The sequence below is a fragment of the Diorhabda sublineata genome, chromosome 10, assembly GCF_026230105.1.
Source record: "Diorhabda sublineata isolate icDioSubl1.1 chromosome 10, icDioSubl1.1, whole genome shotgun sequence".
Lineage (NCBI taxonomy): Eukaryota > Metazoa > Arthropoda > Insecta > Coleoptera > Chrysomelidae > Diorhabda > Diorhabda sublineata.
Window position 1 is genome coordinate 19,873,512 of NC_079483.1, and position 21,271 is coordinate 19,894,782.

Genomic DNA, 21,271 nt, shown 5'->3' on the forward strand with positions numbered 1-21,271 from the left:
ATTACTTTTAGAAAATTCACTTTTTGAACAGAAAAATTTCAGAAAAACGAATTTTTTGGCTAAATCAATAATTTATAGCAATTTTTGACCGAACTAAACTCAAGAATACCATCTTTTGACGTAATTAAAATCAAAATTGACAATTTAGGATCAAATTTAACTTAAAAACTGATGTTTGGATACATAAAAGTCATGTTTTGACAGGAATAGCTTGGAAAAACAATTATTTGATCAAAATAAATGTAGGAATACCATTTTTTGACGGTATTACTTTTAGAAAATTCACTTTTTGAACAGAAAAATTTCAGAAAAACGAATTTTTGGCTAAATCAATAATTCATAGCAATTTTTGACCGAACTAAACTCAAGAATACCATATTTTGACGTAACTGAAATCAAAATTGAATTTTAAGAACGAATTCAACTCAAAAACTGATGTTTGGATACATAAAAGTCATGTTTTGAAAGGATAGCTTGGAAAAACAATTATTTGATCAAAATAAATGTAGGAATACCATTTTTTGACGGTATTACTTTTAGAAAATTCACTTTTTGAACAGAAAAATTTCAGAAAAACGAATTTTTTGGCTAAATCAATAATTTATAGCAATTTTTGACCGAACTAAACTCAAGAATACCATCTTTTGACGTAATTAAAATCAAAATTGACAATTTAGGATCAAATTTAACTTAAAAACTGATGTTTGGATACATAAAAGTCATGTTTTGAAAGGAATAGCTTGGAAAAACAATTATTTGATCAAAATAAATGTAGGAATACCATTTTTTGACGGTATTACTTTTAGAAAATTCACTTTTTGAACATAAAAATTTCAGAAAAACGAATTATTGGCTAAATCAATAATTCATAGCAATTTTTGACCAAACTAAACTCAAGAATACCATCTTTTGACGTAATTAAAATCAAAATTGACAGTTTAGGATCAAATTTAACTTAAAAACTGATGTTTGGATACATAAAAGTCATGTTTTGACAGGAATAGCTTGGAAAAACAATTATTTGATCAAAATAAATGTAGGAATACCATTTTTTGACGGTATTACTTTTAGAAAATTCACTTTTTGAACATAAAAATTTCAGAAAAACGAATTATTGGCTAAATCAATAATTCATAGCAATTTTTGACCGAACTAAACTCAAGAATACCATCTTTTGACGTAATTAAAATCAAAATTGACAATTTAGGATCAAATTTAACTTAAAAACTGATGTTTGGATACATAAAAGTCTTTGTATACTCGGAGCTCCACTTAAAATCCTTGATTATAGGGCAGAATGTCATCAGAACACCTCCATTTTTGTTGATTTGTACTTATGGGCATTCTGTTGATGAAACGAAATTTTCTTAATGCGTAATTGTCGATGTTTTTGGACACTTCTGTCGCACGGGAATGCATTTACGTAGAACTTTTCTAATCTGATAAAGAAACCCCCGCGTTCCTCGAATTAATTCTTTGTGTAACGGATTAGGCGGGTTTTTATATTCATTTTTTTTTTTTTTTTTCAACAAAAGCAGCTTCCTTATCTTTACATTTACTTTCTACGCCACCTTGGCGTCGGAATAAAAGAACGCTTCTGCTTACTTTGACAAAGTTTTAGATCAGTTTAAGGATAATTTTTGAGGCGAACTTAATCGTTTTATGAAAATAAATTCCGTTGAATTCCAATTATTATTGTCCTGAAAGAATCGTGAAAATCTACAGTCAGTATAAATCGAATCGAATTTGCGATTGCGATTGTGTACACTCATCATCTCAGTCAAAATGGTCGCGTGTAATATTTTTAATAATCTATATCCTAACCGAAATCCCATAGCAAAATCTATTGTCAGTAAATTAGTGAAAAAGTTTAACGCGAAACTAATTTAGTAAAAGATTTATACAAATCAGAGCGTAGAAAAACTGCATTAACTGAAAAAAAATCTTTAGATGTTTGTACATGTTTAAAAGACGTGAAGAATTTGCAGACTTAATGGGAAGTTTCAACTGATATTTGAATATTTGATGATAAACTGATGTTTCAATACAGAAAAGTTATGATTTGACAGGAATAGCTTGAAAAAGCAATTATTTGACCAAAGTAAATGTAGGAATACCATTTTTTGATGATATTACTTCTAGAAAATCCACTTTTTCGTGAGAAAAATTTCAAAAGAACGAATTGTTAGTTAAATTAATAATTAAGAGGCAATTTTCGACGAATTGAACTCAAGAATACCATATTTTGACGTAACTGAAATCAATTTTGACAATTTAAAACCAAATTCAACTTGAAAACTGATATTTGCATACAGAATAGTCATGTTTTGACAGGAATAGTTTGGAAAAACAATTATTTGACCAAAGTAAATGTAGGAATACCATTTTTTGATGATATTACTTCTAGAAAATCCACTTTTTCGTAGGAAAAATTTCAAAAGAACGAATTGTTAGCTGAATAAATAATTCAAAGTCAATTTTTCACCGAATTGAACTCAAGAATACCATATTTTGACGTAACTGAAATCAAATTTGACAATTTAAAACCAAATTCAACTTGAAAACTGATGTTTGAAGAAAGAAAAGTTATGTTTTGACAGGAATAGCTTGGAAAAACAATTATTTGACCAAAGTAAATGTAGGAATACCATTTTTCAATGATATTTCTTTTAGAAATTTCACATTTTATTGAGAACATTCTCAGAAGAACAAACTTTTGTCTAAATTGATAAGTCAAAGACAATTTTCGACCCACTTGATCTCAAGAATACCATATTTTGACGTAACTGAAATCAAAATGGACAATTTAAAAACGGATTCAACTCAAAATCTGCTGTTTGAATACAGAATAGTCATGTTTTGACAGGAATAGTTTGGAAAAGCAATTATTTGATCAAAGTAAATATAGGAATACCATATTTTGACGATGTTACTTTTATAAAATTCACTTTTTGAATAGAAAAATTTCAGAAAAACGCATTTTTTGGATAAATCTATAATTCAAAGGCAATTTTTGATCGAATTGAACTCAAGAATACCATTTTTTGACGTAATTAAAATCAAAATTGACAATTAAAAACCGAATTCAACTTAAAAACTCATGTTTGGATACAAAAAAGTTAGGTTTTGACAGGAATATCTTAGAAAAGCAATAATTTGACCAAAATAATTGTAGCATTACCATTTTTTGACTGTATTACTTTTAGAAAGTCCACTTTTTGGTCAATATTCGAAAAAATATCCCGGTGGTCAAAGATTTTCTCCAACGATAAAGTTGAGATACTCCAGGGACAATCCTCGTATAATAGAAAGTCTCCTTATTAGTAATTCCAAACTCGATTCGAAATTGGTACGATTTTTTTATTGTCGTAAGCATCAAAAACTATTTAAAATTTGAATTGAATATTCGCGATGTGCGCATTAAAGACGACATGGAAATTCAATGAATTCGTCAAGAGCCCTAAAACCTGACTGGAATCGTTGAAAATAATTTACATTCAGTATACGAACCAGGTGGCGCACCCCGTAGGATTACCTTCGTCACAAACGAGCAAAAAGGGGACCGAAAAAGCTTTAAGTAAGACAGTGTCTTCTTGGATCCCTCGGGGAATTATTTGTTTTTACAGTACGGGTATAAAATGAGATAAGAGGGAAACAAATCTTCAGTCCGCGCTGTTTGAACAAGTTCCTTCAATAAGGAGGCAATTACGATTATAATTACTCGAAAATCATGTTTAAAAATGGCGAAATTTCCCTCAAAAACATTCGAAAAAACTTTTTTCTTCATACCTTCATCAAATACGATATTTCTAAAAACATTTTTCGTTCCGAAGCTTTTTCCAAATGTCCCCTCGCCGTGGTGGTTGACCAGTTGGTACCACTGACAAGTTATATACACGTAAGCATAATATACCGAGTGTTTATTCATGTTGTTACAGAATTAACTTTGTTTTGGTAAGATATTTTGGAAGCTAGTTTAAATGATTCCCAAGCTATCGGAATTTTCGACGGTCATTTCGAAAAACTCAATTTTTGGATTAATTAAACGCTAAAATGGAATTTGTTTGACCAATTTCGAAATTGGAAAAGCTTTAAAGATAATTTAAACGTAAAGAAATTAGTTTACGAAAGCTTGATAAGTCATTTTTTGACCAAACTACCAAAGATCTGTTTTTTTTTTTTAAACAAAATCTTTTTTGGTTAAGTTAAACTAAAATAGAACGAAATTGAATTCGTAAAAAAAATTTTTTGACTGAATTAGACTAGATTTATTAGGGCAAAGGAAACTGAGACAAAAAGATGTGAAAAATCGATTTTTTTGAACGATTTTTGCCTTTTTTCATTCGATTAAATTGAAGGGGTGCTTTTTAACTTTGTAAAAATTATTTTTTGACTGAATAAACTTTTGAAAACCAATTTTGGGATCAAATTGAATTCAGAAATAGCATCTTTTGAATTAACTAAAGTCGGGTTAACAAATTGCGGTCAAAATTTAATCAGAAAATGATGTTAAGACTAATTTGAATACAGAAAAGTCATTTTAAATATAAATAAGCTCGTAAATGCAATTTTTGACGAAAATTAATTTTAAAAAATTCAATTTTTGTCCAAAATAATTTCACAAACATCAATTCGTGGCTGAAGGAAGCTATTTTTGATCAAATTTAACTCAAGAATACCATATTTTGACGTAGCTGAAATCAAAATAGAAAATTTAAGACCGAATTCAACTTGAAAACTGATGTTTGAATACAAAGAAGTTATTTTTTCACAAGAATAGCTTGGAAAAGCAATAATTTGACCAAAGTAAATATAGGAATACCATTTTTTGGCGATATTACTTTTAGAAAATCCATTCTTTCGTCATAAAAATTTCAAAAGAACGAATTGTTAGCTAAATAAATAATTCAAAGGCAATTTTCGACCGAATTGAATTCAAGAATACCATATTTCGACGTAACTGAAATCAGAATTGACAATTTAGGACTAAATTCAACTTAAAAACTGATGTTTAGATAGATAAAAGTTACGTTTTGACAGGAATAGCTTAGAAAAACAATTATTTCATCAACGTATACGTAAGAATACCATTTTTTAATGATATTTCTTTCAGAAAATTCACATTTTATTGAGAACATTCTCAGAAGAACAAACTTTCAAACTTTTGCCTAAATTGATAAATCAAAAACAATTTTCGACCGAATTGATCTCAAGAATACCATATTTTGACGTAACTGAAATCAAAATGGACAATTTAAGAACGAATTCAACTCAAAATCTGATGTTTGAATACAGAATAGTCATGTTTTGACAGGAATAGCTTGGAAAATCAATTATTTGACCAAAGTAAATGTAGGAATACCATTTTTTGACGGTATTACTTTTAGAAAATTCACTTTTTGAACAGAAAAATTTCAGAAAAACGAATTTTTGGATAAATCTATAATTCAAAGGCAATTTTTGACCGAATTGAACTCGAGAATACCATATTTTGACGTAACTGAAATCAAAATGGACAATTTAAGAACGAATTCAACTCAAAATCTGATGTTTGAATACAGAATAGTCATGTTTTGACAGGAATAGCTTGGAAAATCAATTATTTGACCAAAGTAAATGTAGGAATACCATTTTTTGACGATATTACTTCTAGAAAATCCACTTTTTCGTAGGAAAAATTTCAGAAGATCGAATTTTTTACTGAATCAATAATTCAAAGGCAATTTTTGACCGAATTGAACTCGAGAATACCATCTTTTGACGTAATTGAAATCAAAATTGGCAATTGAAGACCGAATTCAACTTGAATACTAATGTTTGAATAGAGAAAAGTTAGTTTTTGACAGGAATAGTTTGGAAAAGCAATTATTTGATCAAAGTAAATATAGGAATACCATATTTTGACGATATTACTTTTAGAAAATTCACTTTTTGGACAGAAAAATTTCAGAAGTACGAATTCTTGGCTATTACAAGAACTCAAAGGCAATTTTCGACCGAATTTAAATCAAGAATACCATCTTTTGACATAATTGAAATAAAAATTGACAATTTAAGAGCAAATTCAACTTGAAAACTAATGTTTAAATACAGAAAAGTCATGTTTTGACAAGAATAGCTTGGAAAATCAATTATTTGATCAAAGTAAATGTAGGAATACCATTTTTTGACGATATTACTTTTAGAAAATCCATTTTTCCGTCACAAAATTTTGAAAAGAACGAACGAAAAGAAATTAAAAATTCAAAGTCAATTTTTCACCGAATCGAACTCAAGAATACCATCTTTTGACGTAATTGAAATCAAAACAAACAATTTTTGTATAAATTAAATTTAAACACTGATGAGTTGATCAATTTGAATGCGGAAAAGTTATTTTTTTGGACTAGAAAATTTGAAAAAACAGTTTTTGACAAAATTGTTTATAGTATTATCAAATTTTCATGGAATAAGTTTTAGGAAAGCTACTTCTTGAACAAAAATATCTGGAAAGTGCTTTTTATAAACAAAATAATCCAGCAAAATCAATTATGGAATGAATAAAGTGTTAAAACCCATTTGAACCAAAAACGGAAATATTTTATTTGATAACCTAATTAAATTTGGTTTTACCAATTTTCAAAATGATTTTTTGACAAAAATGGCGAAAGGTAAAACACGTTTTGACCAATTTCTTTCAACCTCCTCATCAAAAATAACGAATTCACCCTACGTACTTACAAAACGAACTCAAACACTGCCAGATCGTCCACAGTATTATCAGTCTAGTTACTTTTCTCACACACCTCGTAGTTGTGCAAGCGACATAGTTCCAGACGTCATCCATAAAAATCTATCGATATATATATATATATATATATATATATATATATATATATATATAAATTAAATAACCTCAAAACCGAAAAATAATAATTAACTGTCACATCGACTGACGTTTATAAAAATAATACAAAATGGCGTAAAAACCGTTATTTTTGATTTGACAGCAACGCATCTCTACATATTACAGTTACCTGCAATATGGTGAATTGATTAACGTCTTAAGTCACAATCGGGAACGAAGATGGCGTTGATGGCGATTTTCTGAAACGTCATTCCATAGATAAGAAAAACATATTTTTCGAGACGCAAATATTTTACCACATGATTAAAGATAAAATATATTAGAACTCGTAAAAACGAGATTTATTCCAAAAGTGGGTGATATATAAATTCCCTTATCCAGAAAATACGAAAATGACACGTACGTGCATTGATGAAGGAATTTATTTTCGAAAAAAAAATGATTAATAGTCACATTTCGAATTCGTTTAATTTTCCCCAGGACTGATTAATCACTAGTGGAACAGAAAACGATAGAAAAATAGTTTTCCGTTCGTATTTTGGTTTCTTTTTTCCATTGAAAAATCGTTTTATATAAAGTCGATATTTTGAGACACCTTGTATTATTTCCCGTCCACTAATTTCAACATTCCTCCGAGGAAATTCAACTATTAACGTCACTGTTACGTGACACAAAATTTTCCACGCCTACTATGTATATAATATTCGTATTTCTGAAATTTGTTTTTTATATGGACACCTTGTATATTTGCATCTGTTTTATCCGCAATTTTCTTTTTTCCAACTTCCAAATCTCCGTAATCAAATTTTTAGGAGCTGTATCACAGAATTACGCTTTTAATTTCCTCCGCGAAAACGTTATCAGGAAGTCGACGCGTGGGTCCGTTTCTCGGCAGAATCTTTTTGAAAATTTTCGGGCTCGGGCCGATGTAAATACGAGATTGAATTTTTCATTCGAAATTTAAGATGTACGTTAGTCGGAAATGGAAAATACGAAAAATATTCCTACTAGTCATTAATAATTATCATTGTGTTTACCGAATATATACGAGGGCGGTTCCAAAAGTACTTACTTTTCGAAAAAAATTCTAATTTGTATTTGATGCCGATCATTTTTACATCGAGCGCCATTCGGGCATTATATTAGTTTTAGTTTTATTGGATAAATTTCAATGATAATTTTCGAAATATTTTGTTTGCAGGGGCCGAAGATGACGTGCATCGTTTCAGAGGCAACGATACCCACACCGATTACTTCCGGTTAATTATGAGAGACGGCGATTCGTTGTTGGTCGGTGGAAGGTAAACCTTAAACCTTATTTCATTAAATAGATATAACGAGAGAGGTTTTGCTAAAATAATTTATAATTAATATCGATTAAATTCGATTCTAACAGGGTCAATTTTGAGGTTATGTTGAAAGAATAGTTGGAAACAATGAGAATGTTAAGTACGTCAAATAACGAAATCGAAAATGGGACGGAAAAACCAAAAATACCGGAAGAAAATATTGAATTTCTTCCAAAATCCAGGTACGTCCCAAAAGGAATCTCGATTAAATGAGGATAAGCCGTAACGGCTGAAACGGAGTGCTGTAGGTTAGGCGAAATTGTCCTACAACAACTAGTGAAAAAAGGTTATAAAGTTTAGTTCAATTAGATGTCTTGTTATTCCTGATTACTCGCTCAATTTGGGATCAGAATATCCACCAATGGGTCCAGGACTTATTGTGGATGTCCCCAAATGTTCAAAATTCCATTTTCACGTTATTTGTTCGCGAAAAAAGTCAATCAAAACCGCGAAACAAACTCAATTGAAACCGCGAAACGAACTCAATGGAAACGGATAGAAACTCGCTCAATTTGGGATCAGAATATTCACCAATGGGTCCAGGACTTATTGTCGATGTCTCCAAATGTTCAAAATTCCATTTTCCGGTTATTTGTCCGCGAAGAAAAGTCAATGAAAACCGCGAAACAAACTCAATTGAAACCGCGAAACAAACTCAATGAAAACGGATAGAAACTCGCTCAATTTGGGATCAGGATATTCACCAATGGGTCCAGGACTTATTGTCGATGTCTCCAAATGTTCAAAATTCCATTTTCCGGTTATTTGTTCGCGAAGAAAAGTCAATGGAAACCGCGAAACAAACTCAATTGAAACCGCGAAACAAACTCAATGGAAACGGATAGAAACTCGCTCAATTTGGGATCAGAATATTCACCAATGGGTCCAGGACTTATTGTCGATGTCTCCAAATGTTCAAAATTCCATTTTCCGGTTATTTGTTCGCGAAGAAAAGTCAATGGAAACCGCGAAACAAACTCAATTGAAACCGCGAAACAAACTCAATGAAAACGGATAGAAACTCGCTCAATTTGGGATCAGAAGATTCACCAATGGGTCCAGGACTTATTGTCGATGTCTCCAAATGTTCAAAATTCCATTTTCCGGTTATTTGTTCGCGAAGAAAAGTCAATGAAAACCGCGAAACAAACTCAATTGAAACCGCGAAACAAACTCAATGAAAACGGATAGAAACTCGCTCAATTTGGGATTAGAATATCTACCAATGGGTCCGGGACTTATTGTCGATGTCTCCAAATGTTCAAAATTCCATTTTCCGGTTATTTGTTCGCGAAGAAAACTCAATGGAAACCGCGAAACAAACTCAATTGAAACCGCGAAACAAACTCAATGAAAACGGATAGAAACTCGCTCAATTTGGGATCAGAATATTCACCAATGGGTCCAGGACTTATTGTCGATGTCTCCAAATGTTCAAAATTCCATTTCCGGTTATTTGTTCGCGAAGAAAAGTCAATGAAAACCGCGAAACAAACTCATTTGAAACCGCGAAACAAACTCAATGAAAACGGATAGAAACTCGCTCAATTTGGGATCAGAATATTCACCAATGGGTCAAGGACTTATTGTGGATGTCCCCAAATGTTCAAAATTCCATTTTCAGGTTATTTGTTCGCGAAGAAAAGTCAATGAAAACCGCGAAACAAACTCAATTGAAACCGCGAAACAAACTCAATGAAAACGGATAGAAACTCGCTCAATTTGGGATCAGAAGATTCACCAATGGGTCCGGGACTTATTGTCGATGTCTCCAAATGTTCAAAATTCCATTTTCCGGTTATTTGTTCGCGAAGAAAAGTCAATGAAAACCGCGAAACAAACTCAATTGAAACCGCGAAACAAACTCAATGAAAACGGATAGAAACTCGCTCAATTTGGGATTAGAATATCTACCAATGGGTCCGGGACTTATTGTCGATGTCTCCAAATGTTCAAAATTCCATTTTCCGGTTATTTGTTCGCGAAGAAAACTCAATGGAAACCGCGAAACAAACTCAATTGAAACCGCGAAACAAACTCAATGAAAACGGATAGAAACTCGCTCAATTTGGGATCAGAAGATTCACCAATGGGTCCGGGACTTATTGTCGATGTCTCCAAATGTTCAAAATTCCATTTTCCGGTTATTTGTTCGCGAAGAAAAGTCAATGAAAACCGCGAAACAAACTCAATTGAAACCGCGAAACAAACTCAATGAAAACGGATAGAAACTCGCTCAATTTGGGATCAGAAGATTCACCAATGGGTCCAGGACTTATTGTCGATGTCTCCAAATGTTCAAAATTCCATTTTCCGGTTATTTGTTCGCGAAGAAAAGTCAATGAAAACCGCGAAACAAACTCAATTGAAACCGCGAAACAAACTCAATGAAAACGGATAGAAACTCGCTCAATTTGGGATTAGAATATCTACCAATGGGTCCGGGACTTATTGTCGATGTCTCCAAATGTTCAAAATTCCATTTTCCGGTTATTTGTTCGCGAAGAAAACTCAATGGAAACCGCGAAACAAACTCAATTGAAACCGCGAAACAAACTCAATGAAAACGGATAGAAACTCGCTCAATTTGGGATCAGAATATTCACCAATGGGTCCAGGACTTATTGTCGATGTCTCCAAATGTTCAAAATTCCATTTCCGGTTATTTGTTCGCGAAGAAAAGTCAATGAAAACCGCGAAACAAACTCATTTGAAACCGCGAAACAAACTCAATGAAAACGGATAGAAACTCGCTCAATTTGGGATCAGAATATTCACCAATGGGTCAAGGACTTATTGTGGATGTCCCCAAATGTTCAAAATTCCATTTTCAGGTTATTTGTTCGCGAAGAAAAGTCAATGAAAACCGCGAAACAAACTCAATTGAAACCGCGAAACAAACTCAATGAAAACGGATAGAAACTCGCTCAATTTGGGATCAGAATATTCACCAATGGGTCCAGGACTTATTGTCGATGTCTCCAAATGTTCAAAATTCCATTTTCCGGTTATTTGTTCGCGAAGAAAAGTTAATGAAAACCGCGAAACAAACTCATTTGAAACCGCGAAACAAACTCAATGAAAACGGATAGAAACTCGCTCAATTTGGGATCAGGATATTCACCAATGGGTCCAGGACTTATTGTCGATGTCTCCAAATGTTCAAAATTCCATTTTCCGGTTATTTGTTCGCGAAGAAAAGTGAATGGAAACCGCGAAACAAACTCAATTGAAACCGCGAAACAAACTCAATGAAAACTGATAGAAACTCGCTCAATTTGGGATCAGAAGATTCACCAATGGGTCCGGGACTTATTGTCGATGTCTCCAAATGTTCAAAATTCCATTTCCGGTTATTTGTTCGCGAAGAAAAGTCAATGAAAACCGCGAAACAAACTCATTTGAAACCGCGAAACAAACTCAATGAAAACGGATAGAAACTCGCTCAATTTGGGATCAGAATATTCACCAATGGGTCCAGGACTTATTGTCGATGTCCCCAAATGTTCAAAATTCCATTTTCAGGTTATTTGTTCGCGAAGAAAAGTCAATGAAAACCGCGAAACAAACTCATTTGAAACCGCGAAACAAACTCAATGAAAACGGATAGAAACTCGCTCAATTTGGGATCAGAATATTCACCAATGGGTCCAGGACTTATTGTCGATGTCTCCAAATGTTCAAAATTCCATTTTCCGGTTATTTGTTCGCGAAGAAAACTCTGTGGAGACGGATGTAAACACCTGGCTTGCGAGAAACTCAGATACGTGTAAATAGGTAAATAATTTATAAAAAGAAGAAGAATATGATATGAAATTATGAAAATTAACAAAACTAAAGTATCCACTTTTCGACCGATTGCTATTTCTTGGAAATACCATCAACAAACGTGTCGAAAATGTTATATTTCATTTTTTTTTTTTTTTTATTAATGTTAAGACGACGTTTTTTTTTTCTCTTCCGAATTTTCCGAAGCTATTGTTAGTTAATGCATCCATTACTGGTCCCTTTTTGTTTCCAAAGAAACCTCTTGCTAATGCTTTTCCTGCTTTTTTATGTAAAAATGTTGTCGTAATTACACTTCAGTCGGTGACAGTGTTCAGAAGTTATTAAGCTGTACTCGATGATTTATTTAACGTTTTATGAACCTTTTTTTAATAACCCATAGGAAATAATAACAATTTTCAATCGAAAATGTATTGAAAGACATAAATCTACGAGTTCTTGACCTCATAACTAAAAAATTGTGCACAAGATGGACGCCGCGTGGTGTAGATGTTTTCATCGAGTGTTCGGCAACGTTTCACAAAAATAAAACTCCATTTCATAACCTTGGATGGAACGTGGGTCCATCACTTCACCCTCCAAGCAAAAAACACAATCAAAACAATGATCTGAAAAGGGAAAACCGGATCCAAACAAGATGGAGCCCGCTCCATTTGCAAGCAAGGTCATGGCGTCGGTTTTTTGACAGAATTTTCATAAGGAGGAAAAAAGGAGGGAGAAAGAAGCGTTTGCTCCCAATGGAATGTGACCAAAAAACAAAAGAAGGCATGTCGACGGTTTTTTGGAATGCGCTTGGGATAATTTCCATTAATTATCTTGAAAAATGATCAAAACTATCAAAGTTTGAGCGAAAAAATCGACGAGACAATCGCATTTGACTAAGAAAAAATGTTGTTTCGTCAAGACAATACACCATTTAAAACATCCGTCGTTATAATGAACCTCCTATTCGCCAGATTTAGCCCCCTGTTTCCAAAATTGAAAAAAAAACGGTTCGGTAGTCGAATTTTCCAACAATAAAATGGCGATGTCCGCAGTTAATGACTATTTTCGAACTATAACAAGATAAAGTTGAAAAACGAATATTTGCATGTCGCATTTTTGACTTTTTAAAAATCAAGTTCAAACTTAATGTATCACAATTTTCTTATCGAAGTACCCTCGTATGTATAAATCGAATCCGAGTGAAAGACTATTATAAATTTATCATCGCTGAGTTTTATCGGTGCCCCCTGTATACTTTTTTCATAATAGACATGCATCTTTTAATGTTTGGTAGCCATTTTGAACTGAATTCAAAGGAATTAAACACCAATGTAGTGTTCGTAGGAAAAATAGCGTACATAACTCATACTTTCATGAGTTTTTCAATTCGGATAACGATATTCGTATTAACCTAAAATAATATTTAATTTTGCTGGTTCCGTGTATCCAATTTTTCATCCTTGATATTAATTGTGAATTTGTAGAATAATAATTTTCCACGAGGGCGACCAACAACGGAATTTTGATACTCAAAGGGACCATATCCTTTTCCATAATCTAATTCCGTAGCGGAAGGTCGTTTTGTATAAATTTTATAAAAATTTAATAACCGCCGGCTTGTATTTTATTGTATTTGGTGTATAAACGGTTATCGCAGTTAACATAAAATCCGATGTAAATTATTAATTATATTTCGTAACACAATACCTTCGCAAAATGGCCGTGTAACATATCCGAAGCCTTTGTTCTCATTTTGTATTATTCAAACAGCGAAATCTGGGCTTTAATAAATTAGTACACATATTTCAGAAACTGTTATCGTCTTTTTATTTCAAGTTCCACATTCATGTATATTCTACCACTACTATTACTAAAACATAGTTTGATGTTTAACATATTTAATTGTAAATTTCCTCCATTATTAATTATAAAGACGTCAAATAAAACACATTTGAAACATATAGGTACCATTACAAGTAGTTTTATTTAGTTTTTTCTATTGTAACATAGATGGCGTCAATGTTATTATATTTGAAATCTATTATTACTACGATTATTAGATACTTTCTTTTATATTTAACTGATAACCAATAAATAGATTTTATTATATCGAAACTTTTGTAAAAGATTTTTAATTTTGAATGCAAACTGAATTATAAATAATTACATATATAACCAACAATTAAAAACAATAGGAACCATAGAGTAAAACAGTACCGAGTTTTGTCTATTAAAAAGAAGATGGCGCTAACGGTAAATTGCAGCAATAATTTTTATTTATTTTATTACTTTTGTTTCGTTTGTTTTTTACATATTTATATCTCGTAATAGTCTTTTTTATGGAAACTTGAGATATCAATTCAATTTCCAAGAAATAGTTGCATTAAAACTTATTTTATAATCAGTAGATCGATTTGACATTGAAATTGTTCAAGGTGAAGATGGCAGACATCGTAATCCCGTGTATAATGTTATATAATGAAGATATAGCGGATTCCACAACACCTCTTAATCCACCCTAAACATTAGTGTATCTAGGGAAACATATGCGCTCTGCATATTTAAGCAGGAAATTTCCTTTTAATTTTATGTATACACGTAAATAGAGATACTGAATTATTTTGATAATTAAATTGAGATTTTCGCTAAATTGCCACGTCGAATTTCAACACATTCATCATATTCATTATACAAATATAATATTATTAAATATACGGGGATATTTCGATAGTTAAAAAATAGTTTTTATTAACAAACAAATCGATGTTTTCCGATGTAAACTCGCGAGTAAATAAATGGACTTAAATCGGTCAAAAGTCTGTAGTAAAAAATCTGTAGATTATGTAGCCGATTAACATAAAATCAACTACTGATGCCTTTTTTAACTTATCACAAACACCCTTCATACGTTATATGTTTGAATAATGAAGAACGGAGCAAGGAAATTATTATTTTAATTTAATAAAAGGGATGTAGGAATACTAGGTTTCAATTTTTCGATTTTTTACAAAAGGTACTAAATACTCTTAATGAATCGGACGATTTCTTAGCGATGTGCTGACAAGAAACATTTCAATGTATGACCTTCAGATGATATTCCAATATTGACGTTACGTCAATTGTTAATAACAGGCATTTAAAACATATAGGTACCATTACAAGTAGGTTTGTTTAGTTTTTTCTATTGTAACACAGATGGCGATAATGTTATTATGTTGAGAATTTATTGTTATTACGATTATTAAATAGTTTGTTTTATTTTCAACTGATAATAAATAACTGGATTTTATTATATCCGAATTTATGTAAGCGAATTTAATGCAAATTGAATTATAAATAGCAGTGTAGGAAGAGTAGTACTGAGTTTTGTCTATTGAATAGAAGATGGCGCTGACAGTAAATTGTAGAAATTATGTTTTCTTTATTTTATTTCTTTTATTTCGTTTGTTTTTTTACATATTTATATCTCGTAATAGGTTATATATATATATATTATATTAAATAAATTTTCAATAAATAGTTGGTATTAAAACTTATTTTATAATCAGTAGGTCGGTTTGACATTGAAATTGTTCAAGGTGAAGATGGCAGACATCGTAATTCCGTGCGTAATGTTTTGTGAACAGTTTTTAGAATATTTGAAGTATTTTGACACACGGCAACATCGGAATATCTACCAAGTGATACGAAAGAATAATATTTATTAATACAACGAAGTGAATTATGTATTTTATTAAGTTACCTGGGGATAGACAGTTATAATACAGTCATATATTTCGTATTATAAAGTAAACTGTTTAAATTCAAACATTAACATCTCGTTTAACGTAAATTTATTACTATTATATCTCGTATATATATACGTATAACTTTGAAACGGGTCGGGTATATTAACCACATCGTTCAATATAACTTAATTTGAATCCCTGATAAATAGCAAGGTTAATTACGTTTATATTAAATAATGGTTTCTTTGAAATGGTTACTATGTCTTCTATATCAATCGATGATCATCCAGTGAATTTCCTACAACATTTCTGGATTCGTTAACTCATTTATTTATTTATATAATTGCATCATTAACTCACGTCTTTATCTTTTAAACAATTTTCCAATCCCTTTCGAAAACGAATGAGAAACAAAGTTAAAAAAAAACATGACAGTCCATTAACTTTTTTGATTACGTTCATATCGGTATATCTTGCATGTTACAGAAAAGTTTTTTTTATTTACAAAGACGAGGCACGTTATCACGTGATATCATATTCCCGAAACTTCCGTATTGACGTTTTCAACTTCTTTTTTGATTGTGGCAATTACTCACAAAAAAAAACTTATTAAAACCTCATTAAAATGTAAATTAATCCCCTGTTCCTTGTATTGAACGATATTAATGTTCCACGGTGTTTTGTTAAGAAGTTTATTATAGTTTGAACGCTTTGCTACATACGAGGTACATCCGTAAAGTTTAGTAAGTCAAAACATATCCACGCATAGTTCACGTGATCAGAAAACGTCAAAGCGGAGCATGTAACGGGATTTAAGAAATAATTAATTAATAATTAATATAAATTGTTAATAATAACAAAATTTTCGGATTCAGTAGACACGGTTTTGTGAATCATTTTCTTTTGATTTGGACAAATAACGATGCCGCTCGCGGGATCTTCACGTACCGATCCCGTACTGATCATTTTTTTTTTCGATAAATAGACGGTAAAAATCAATTTTTTAACTAAAAAACCAAAAAAAAACTTATTAAAACCTCATTAAAATGTAAATTAATTTCCTGTTCCTTGTATGGAACGATATTAATTTTCCACGGTGTTTTGTTAAGAAGTTTATTATAGTTTGAACGCTTTGCTACATACGAGGTACATCCGTAAAGTTTAGTAAGTCAAAACATATCCACGCATAGTTCACGTGATCAGAAAACGTCAAAGCGGAGCATGTAACGGGATTTAAGAAATAATTAATTAATAATTAATATAAATTGTTAATAATAACAAAATTTTCGGATTCAGTAGACACGGTTTTGTGAATCATTTTCTTTTGATTTGGACAAATAACGATGCCGCTCGCGGGATCTTCACGTACCGATCCCGTACTGATCATTTTTTTTTTCGATAAATAGACGGTAAAAATCAATTTTTTAACTAAAAAACCAAAAAAAAACTTATTAAAACCTCATTAAAATGTAAATTAATTTCCTGTTCCTTGTATGGAACGATATTAATTTTCCACGGTGTTTTGTTAAGAAGTTTATTATAGTTTGAACGCTTTGCTACATACGAGGTACATCCGTAAAGTTTAGTAAGTCAAAACATATCCACGCATAGTTCACGTGATCAGAAAACGTCAAAGCGAAGCATGTAACGGGATTTAAGAAATAATTTCTCACAGATTGATATAAATTGTTAATAATAATATAATTTTCGGATGCAGTAGACACGGTTTTGTAAACCATTTACTTTTGATTTGGACAAATAACGATGCCGCTCGGGATCTTCACGTACCGATCCCGTACTGATCATTTTTTTTTTCGATAAATAGACGGTAAAAATCAATTTTTTAACTAAAAAACCAAAAAAAAAACTTATTAAAACCTCATTAAAATGTAAATTAATTTTCTGTTCCTTGTATGGAACGATATTAATTTTCCACGGTGTTTTGTTAAGAAGTTTATTATAGTTTGAACGCTTTGCTACATACGAGGTACATCCGTAAAGTTTAGTAAGTCAAAACATATCCACGCATAGTTCACGTGATCAGAAAACGTCAAAGCGAAGCATGTAACGGGATTTAAGAAATAATTTCTCACAGATTGATATAAATTGTTAATAATAATATAATTTTCGGATGCAGTAGACACGGTTTTGTAAACCATTTACTTTTGATTTGGACAAATAACGATGCCGCTCGGGATATTCACGTACCGATCCCGTACTGATCATTTTTTTTTTTTTCGATAAATAGACGGTAAAAATCAATTTTTTAACTAAAAAACCAAAAAAAAAACTTATTAAAACCTCATTAAAATGTAAATTAATTTTCTGTTCCTTGTATGGAACGATATTAATTTTCCACGGTGTTTTGTTAAGAAGTTTATTATAGTTTGAACGCTTTGCTACATACGAGGTACATCCGTAAAGTTTAGTAAGTCAAAACATATCCACGCATAGTTCACGTGATCAGAAAACGTCAAAGCGAAGCATGTAACGGGATTTAAGAAATAATTTCTCACAGATTGATATAAATTGTTAATAATAATATAATTTTCGGATGCAGTAGACACGGTTTTGTAAACCATTTACTTTTGATTTGGACAAATAACGATGCCGCTCGGGATCTTCACGTACCGATCCCGTACTGATCATTTTTTTTTTCGATAAATAGACGGTAAAAATCAATTTTTTAACTAAAAAACCAAAAAAAAAACTTATTAAAACCTCATTAAAATGTAAATTAATTTTCTGTTCCTTGTATGGAACGATATTAATTTTCCACGGTGTTTTGTTAAGAAGTTTATTATAGTTTGAACGCTTTGCTACATACGAGGTACATCCGTAAAGTTTAGTAAGTCAAAACATATCCACGCATAGTTCACGTGATCAGAAAACGTCAAAGCGGAGCATGTAACGGGATTTAAGAAATAATTAATTAATAATTAATATAAATTGTTAATAATAACAAAATTTTCGGATTCAGTAGACACGGTTTTGTGAATCATTTTCTCTTGATTTGGACAAATAACGATGCCGCTCGCGGGATCTTCACGTACCGATCCCGTACTGATCATTTTTTTTTCGATAAATAGACAGTAAAAATCAATTTTTTAACTAAAAAACCAAAAAAAACTTATTAAAACCTCATTAAAATGTAAATTAATCCCCTGTTCCTTGTATGGAACGATATTAATTTTCCACGGTGTTTTGTTAAGAAGTTTATTATAGTTTGCTACATACGAGGTACATCCGTAAAGTTTAGTAAGTCAAAACATATCCACGCATAGTTCACGTGATCAGAGAACGTCAAAGCGGAGCATGTAACGGGATTTAAGAAATAATTAATTAATTAATTAATAATTAATATAAATTGTTAATAATAACAAAATTTTCGGATTCAGTAGACACGGTTTTGTGAATCATTTTCTTTTGATTTGGACAAATAACGATGCCGCTCGCGGTATCTTCACGTACCGATCCCGTACTGATCATTTTTTTTTCGATAAATAGACGGTAAAAATCAATTTTTTAACTAAAAAACCAAAAAAAAAACTTATTAAAACCTCATTAAAATGTAAATTAATTTTCTGTTCCTTGTATGGAACGATATTAATTTTCCACGGTGTTTTGTTAAGAAGTTTATTATAGTTTGAACGCTTTGCTACATACGAGGTACATCCGTAAAGTTTAGTAAGTCAAAACATATCCACGCATAGTTCACGTGATCAGAAAACGTCAAAGCGAAGCATGTAACGGGATTTAAGAAATAATTTCTCACAGATTGATATAAATTGTTAATAATAATATAATTTTCGGATGCAGTAGACACGGTTTTGTAAACCATTTACTTTTGATTTGGACAAATAACGATGCCGCTCGGGATCTTCACGTACCGATCCCGTACTGATCATTTTTTTTTTTCGATAAATAGACGGTAAAAATCAATTTTTTAACTAAAAAACCAAAAAAAAAACTTATTAAAACCTCATTAAAATGTAAATTAATCCCCTGTTCCTTGTATTGAACGATATTAATGTTCCACGGTGTTTTGTTAAGAAGTTTATTATAGTTTGAACGCTTTGCTACATACGAGGTACATCCGTAAAGTTTAGTAAGTCAAAACATATCCACGCATAGTTCACGTGATCAGAGAACGTCAAAGCGGAGCATGTAACGGGATTTAAGAAATAATTAATTAATTAATTAATAATTAATATAAATTGTTAATAATAACAAAATTTTCGGATTCAGTAGACACGGTTTTGTGAATCATTTTCTTTTGATTTGGACAAATAACGATGCCGCTCGCGGGATCTTCACGTACCGATCCCGTACTGATCATTTTTTTTTTTCGATAAATAGACGGTAAAAATCAATTTTTTAACTAAAAAACCAAAAAAAAACTTATTAAAACCTCATTAAAATGTAAATTAATCCCCTGTTCCTTGTATGGAACGATATTAATTTTCCACGGTGTTTTGTTAAGAAGTTTATTATAGTTTGCTACATACGAGGTACATCCGTAAAGTTTAGTAAGTCAAAACATATCCACGCATAGTTCACGTGATCAGAAAACGTCAAAGCGAAGCATGTAACGGGATTTAAGAAATAATTTCTCACAGATTGATATAAATTGTTAATAATAATATAATTTTCGGATGCAGTAGACACGGTTTTGTAAATCATTTACTTTTGATTTGGACAAATAACGATGCCGCTCGGGATATTCACGTACCGATCCCGTACTGATCATTTTTTTTTTGATAAATAGATGGTAAAAATCAATTTTTAAACTAAAAAACTTATAAATCTACAAAGTAGTTGATGAAACATGACTGTAGATCTGTAAATCATATTTAATTCCCGTTAACTGGTTTCAAAAACGAATTGAAAAAGCTTGTTTAGTGGTTTACGGTCTATAAATAAAATAAAACTAAATCTGTTCGAGTTGTTAATCCGATAGTGAGAATCGACAATCAGAACGTACTACAGAGTATTTTGTAGTTAAAACTTTTCACTATAATACACGGAATAAAATATTTACTTCATAAATACGAGGTAAAAATGAAACTGCATGAAAATTTATTTAGAAAACTCTTACATTCAAAATATTTTACTTACAACTTAACATCACATTTAGAACAATATGTGAAGGGCTTTTCCTCGTCGTTTCTGCGTATCAGTCCAAAAAACTTACTGATTTTGCTCCATGGGAAGTTTTAGGATCTGGATTGAGTATTTTCCCATTAACCAATCTTGTTGAACAACTCCAAATGGTCTTTGGTCTTTGCTCGCAGAATTTTATGTACCTATATCATCTTGGGATGGTATTTGAGTCGCTTCTGGACACCTCGACAAGTTCCTCAGACTTCTTAACTGTCTTAGATGTCGTGGGAAGAAGATTCTCATCCAAAATATAACTTGGTGGCCACTTCATATCTTTTAGCTCTTTTCCACGCTAACTTGAACGTGCATTCCCCAATCTTCTGGTGCTTTAAACCGCTTAGTTATTGGAGAGGACGTTTCTTGATTTTCTTTTTGGTCTAAAAACGTTGTATGCTTGCTTCAAAGCATCTATA

At 31.4% G+C, this 21,271-nt stretch overlaps 1 protein-coding gene across 2 annotated transcripts in view; it reads left to right on the plus strand.

The window, feature by feature from the left end:
- LOC130449794 (semaphorin-1A) overlaps positions 1 to 21,271 on the plus strand; it is a 294,931-nt gene that overhangs the window by 191,512 nt on the left and 82,148 nt on the right. For both annotated transcript variants that reach the window (XM_056787799.1, XM_056787798.1), the window contains exon 3: positions 8,049 to 8,148. In XM_056787799.1, coding sequence (XP_056643777.1) covers positions 8,049 to 8,148 — 100 coding nt within the window. The remainder of the gene's footprint in view (positions 1 to 8,048; positions 8,149 to 21,271) is intronic.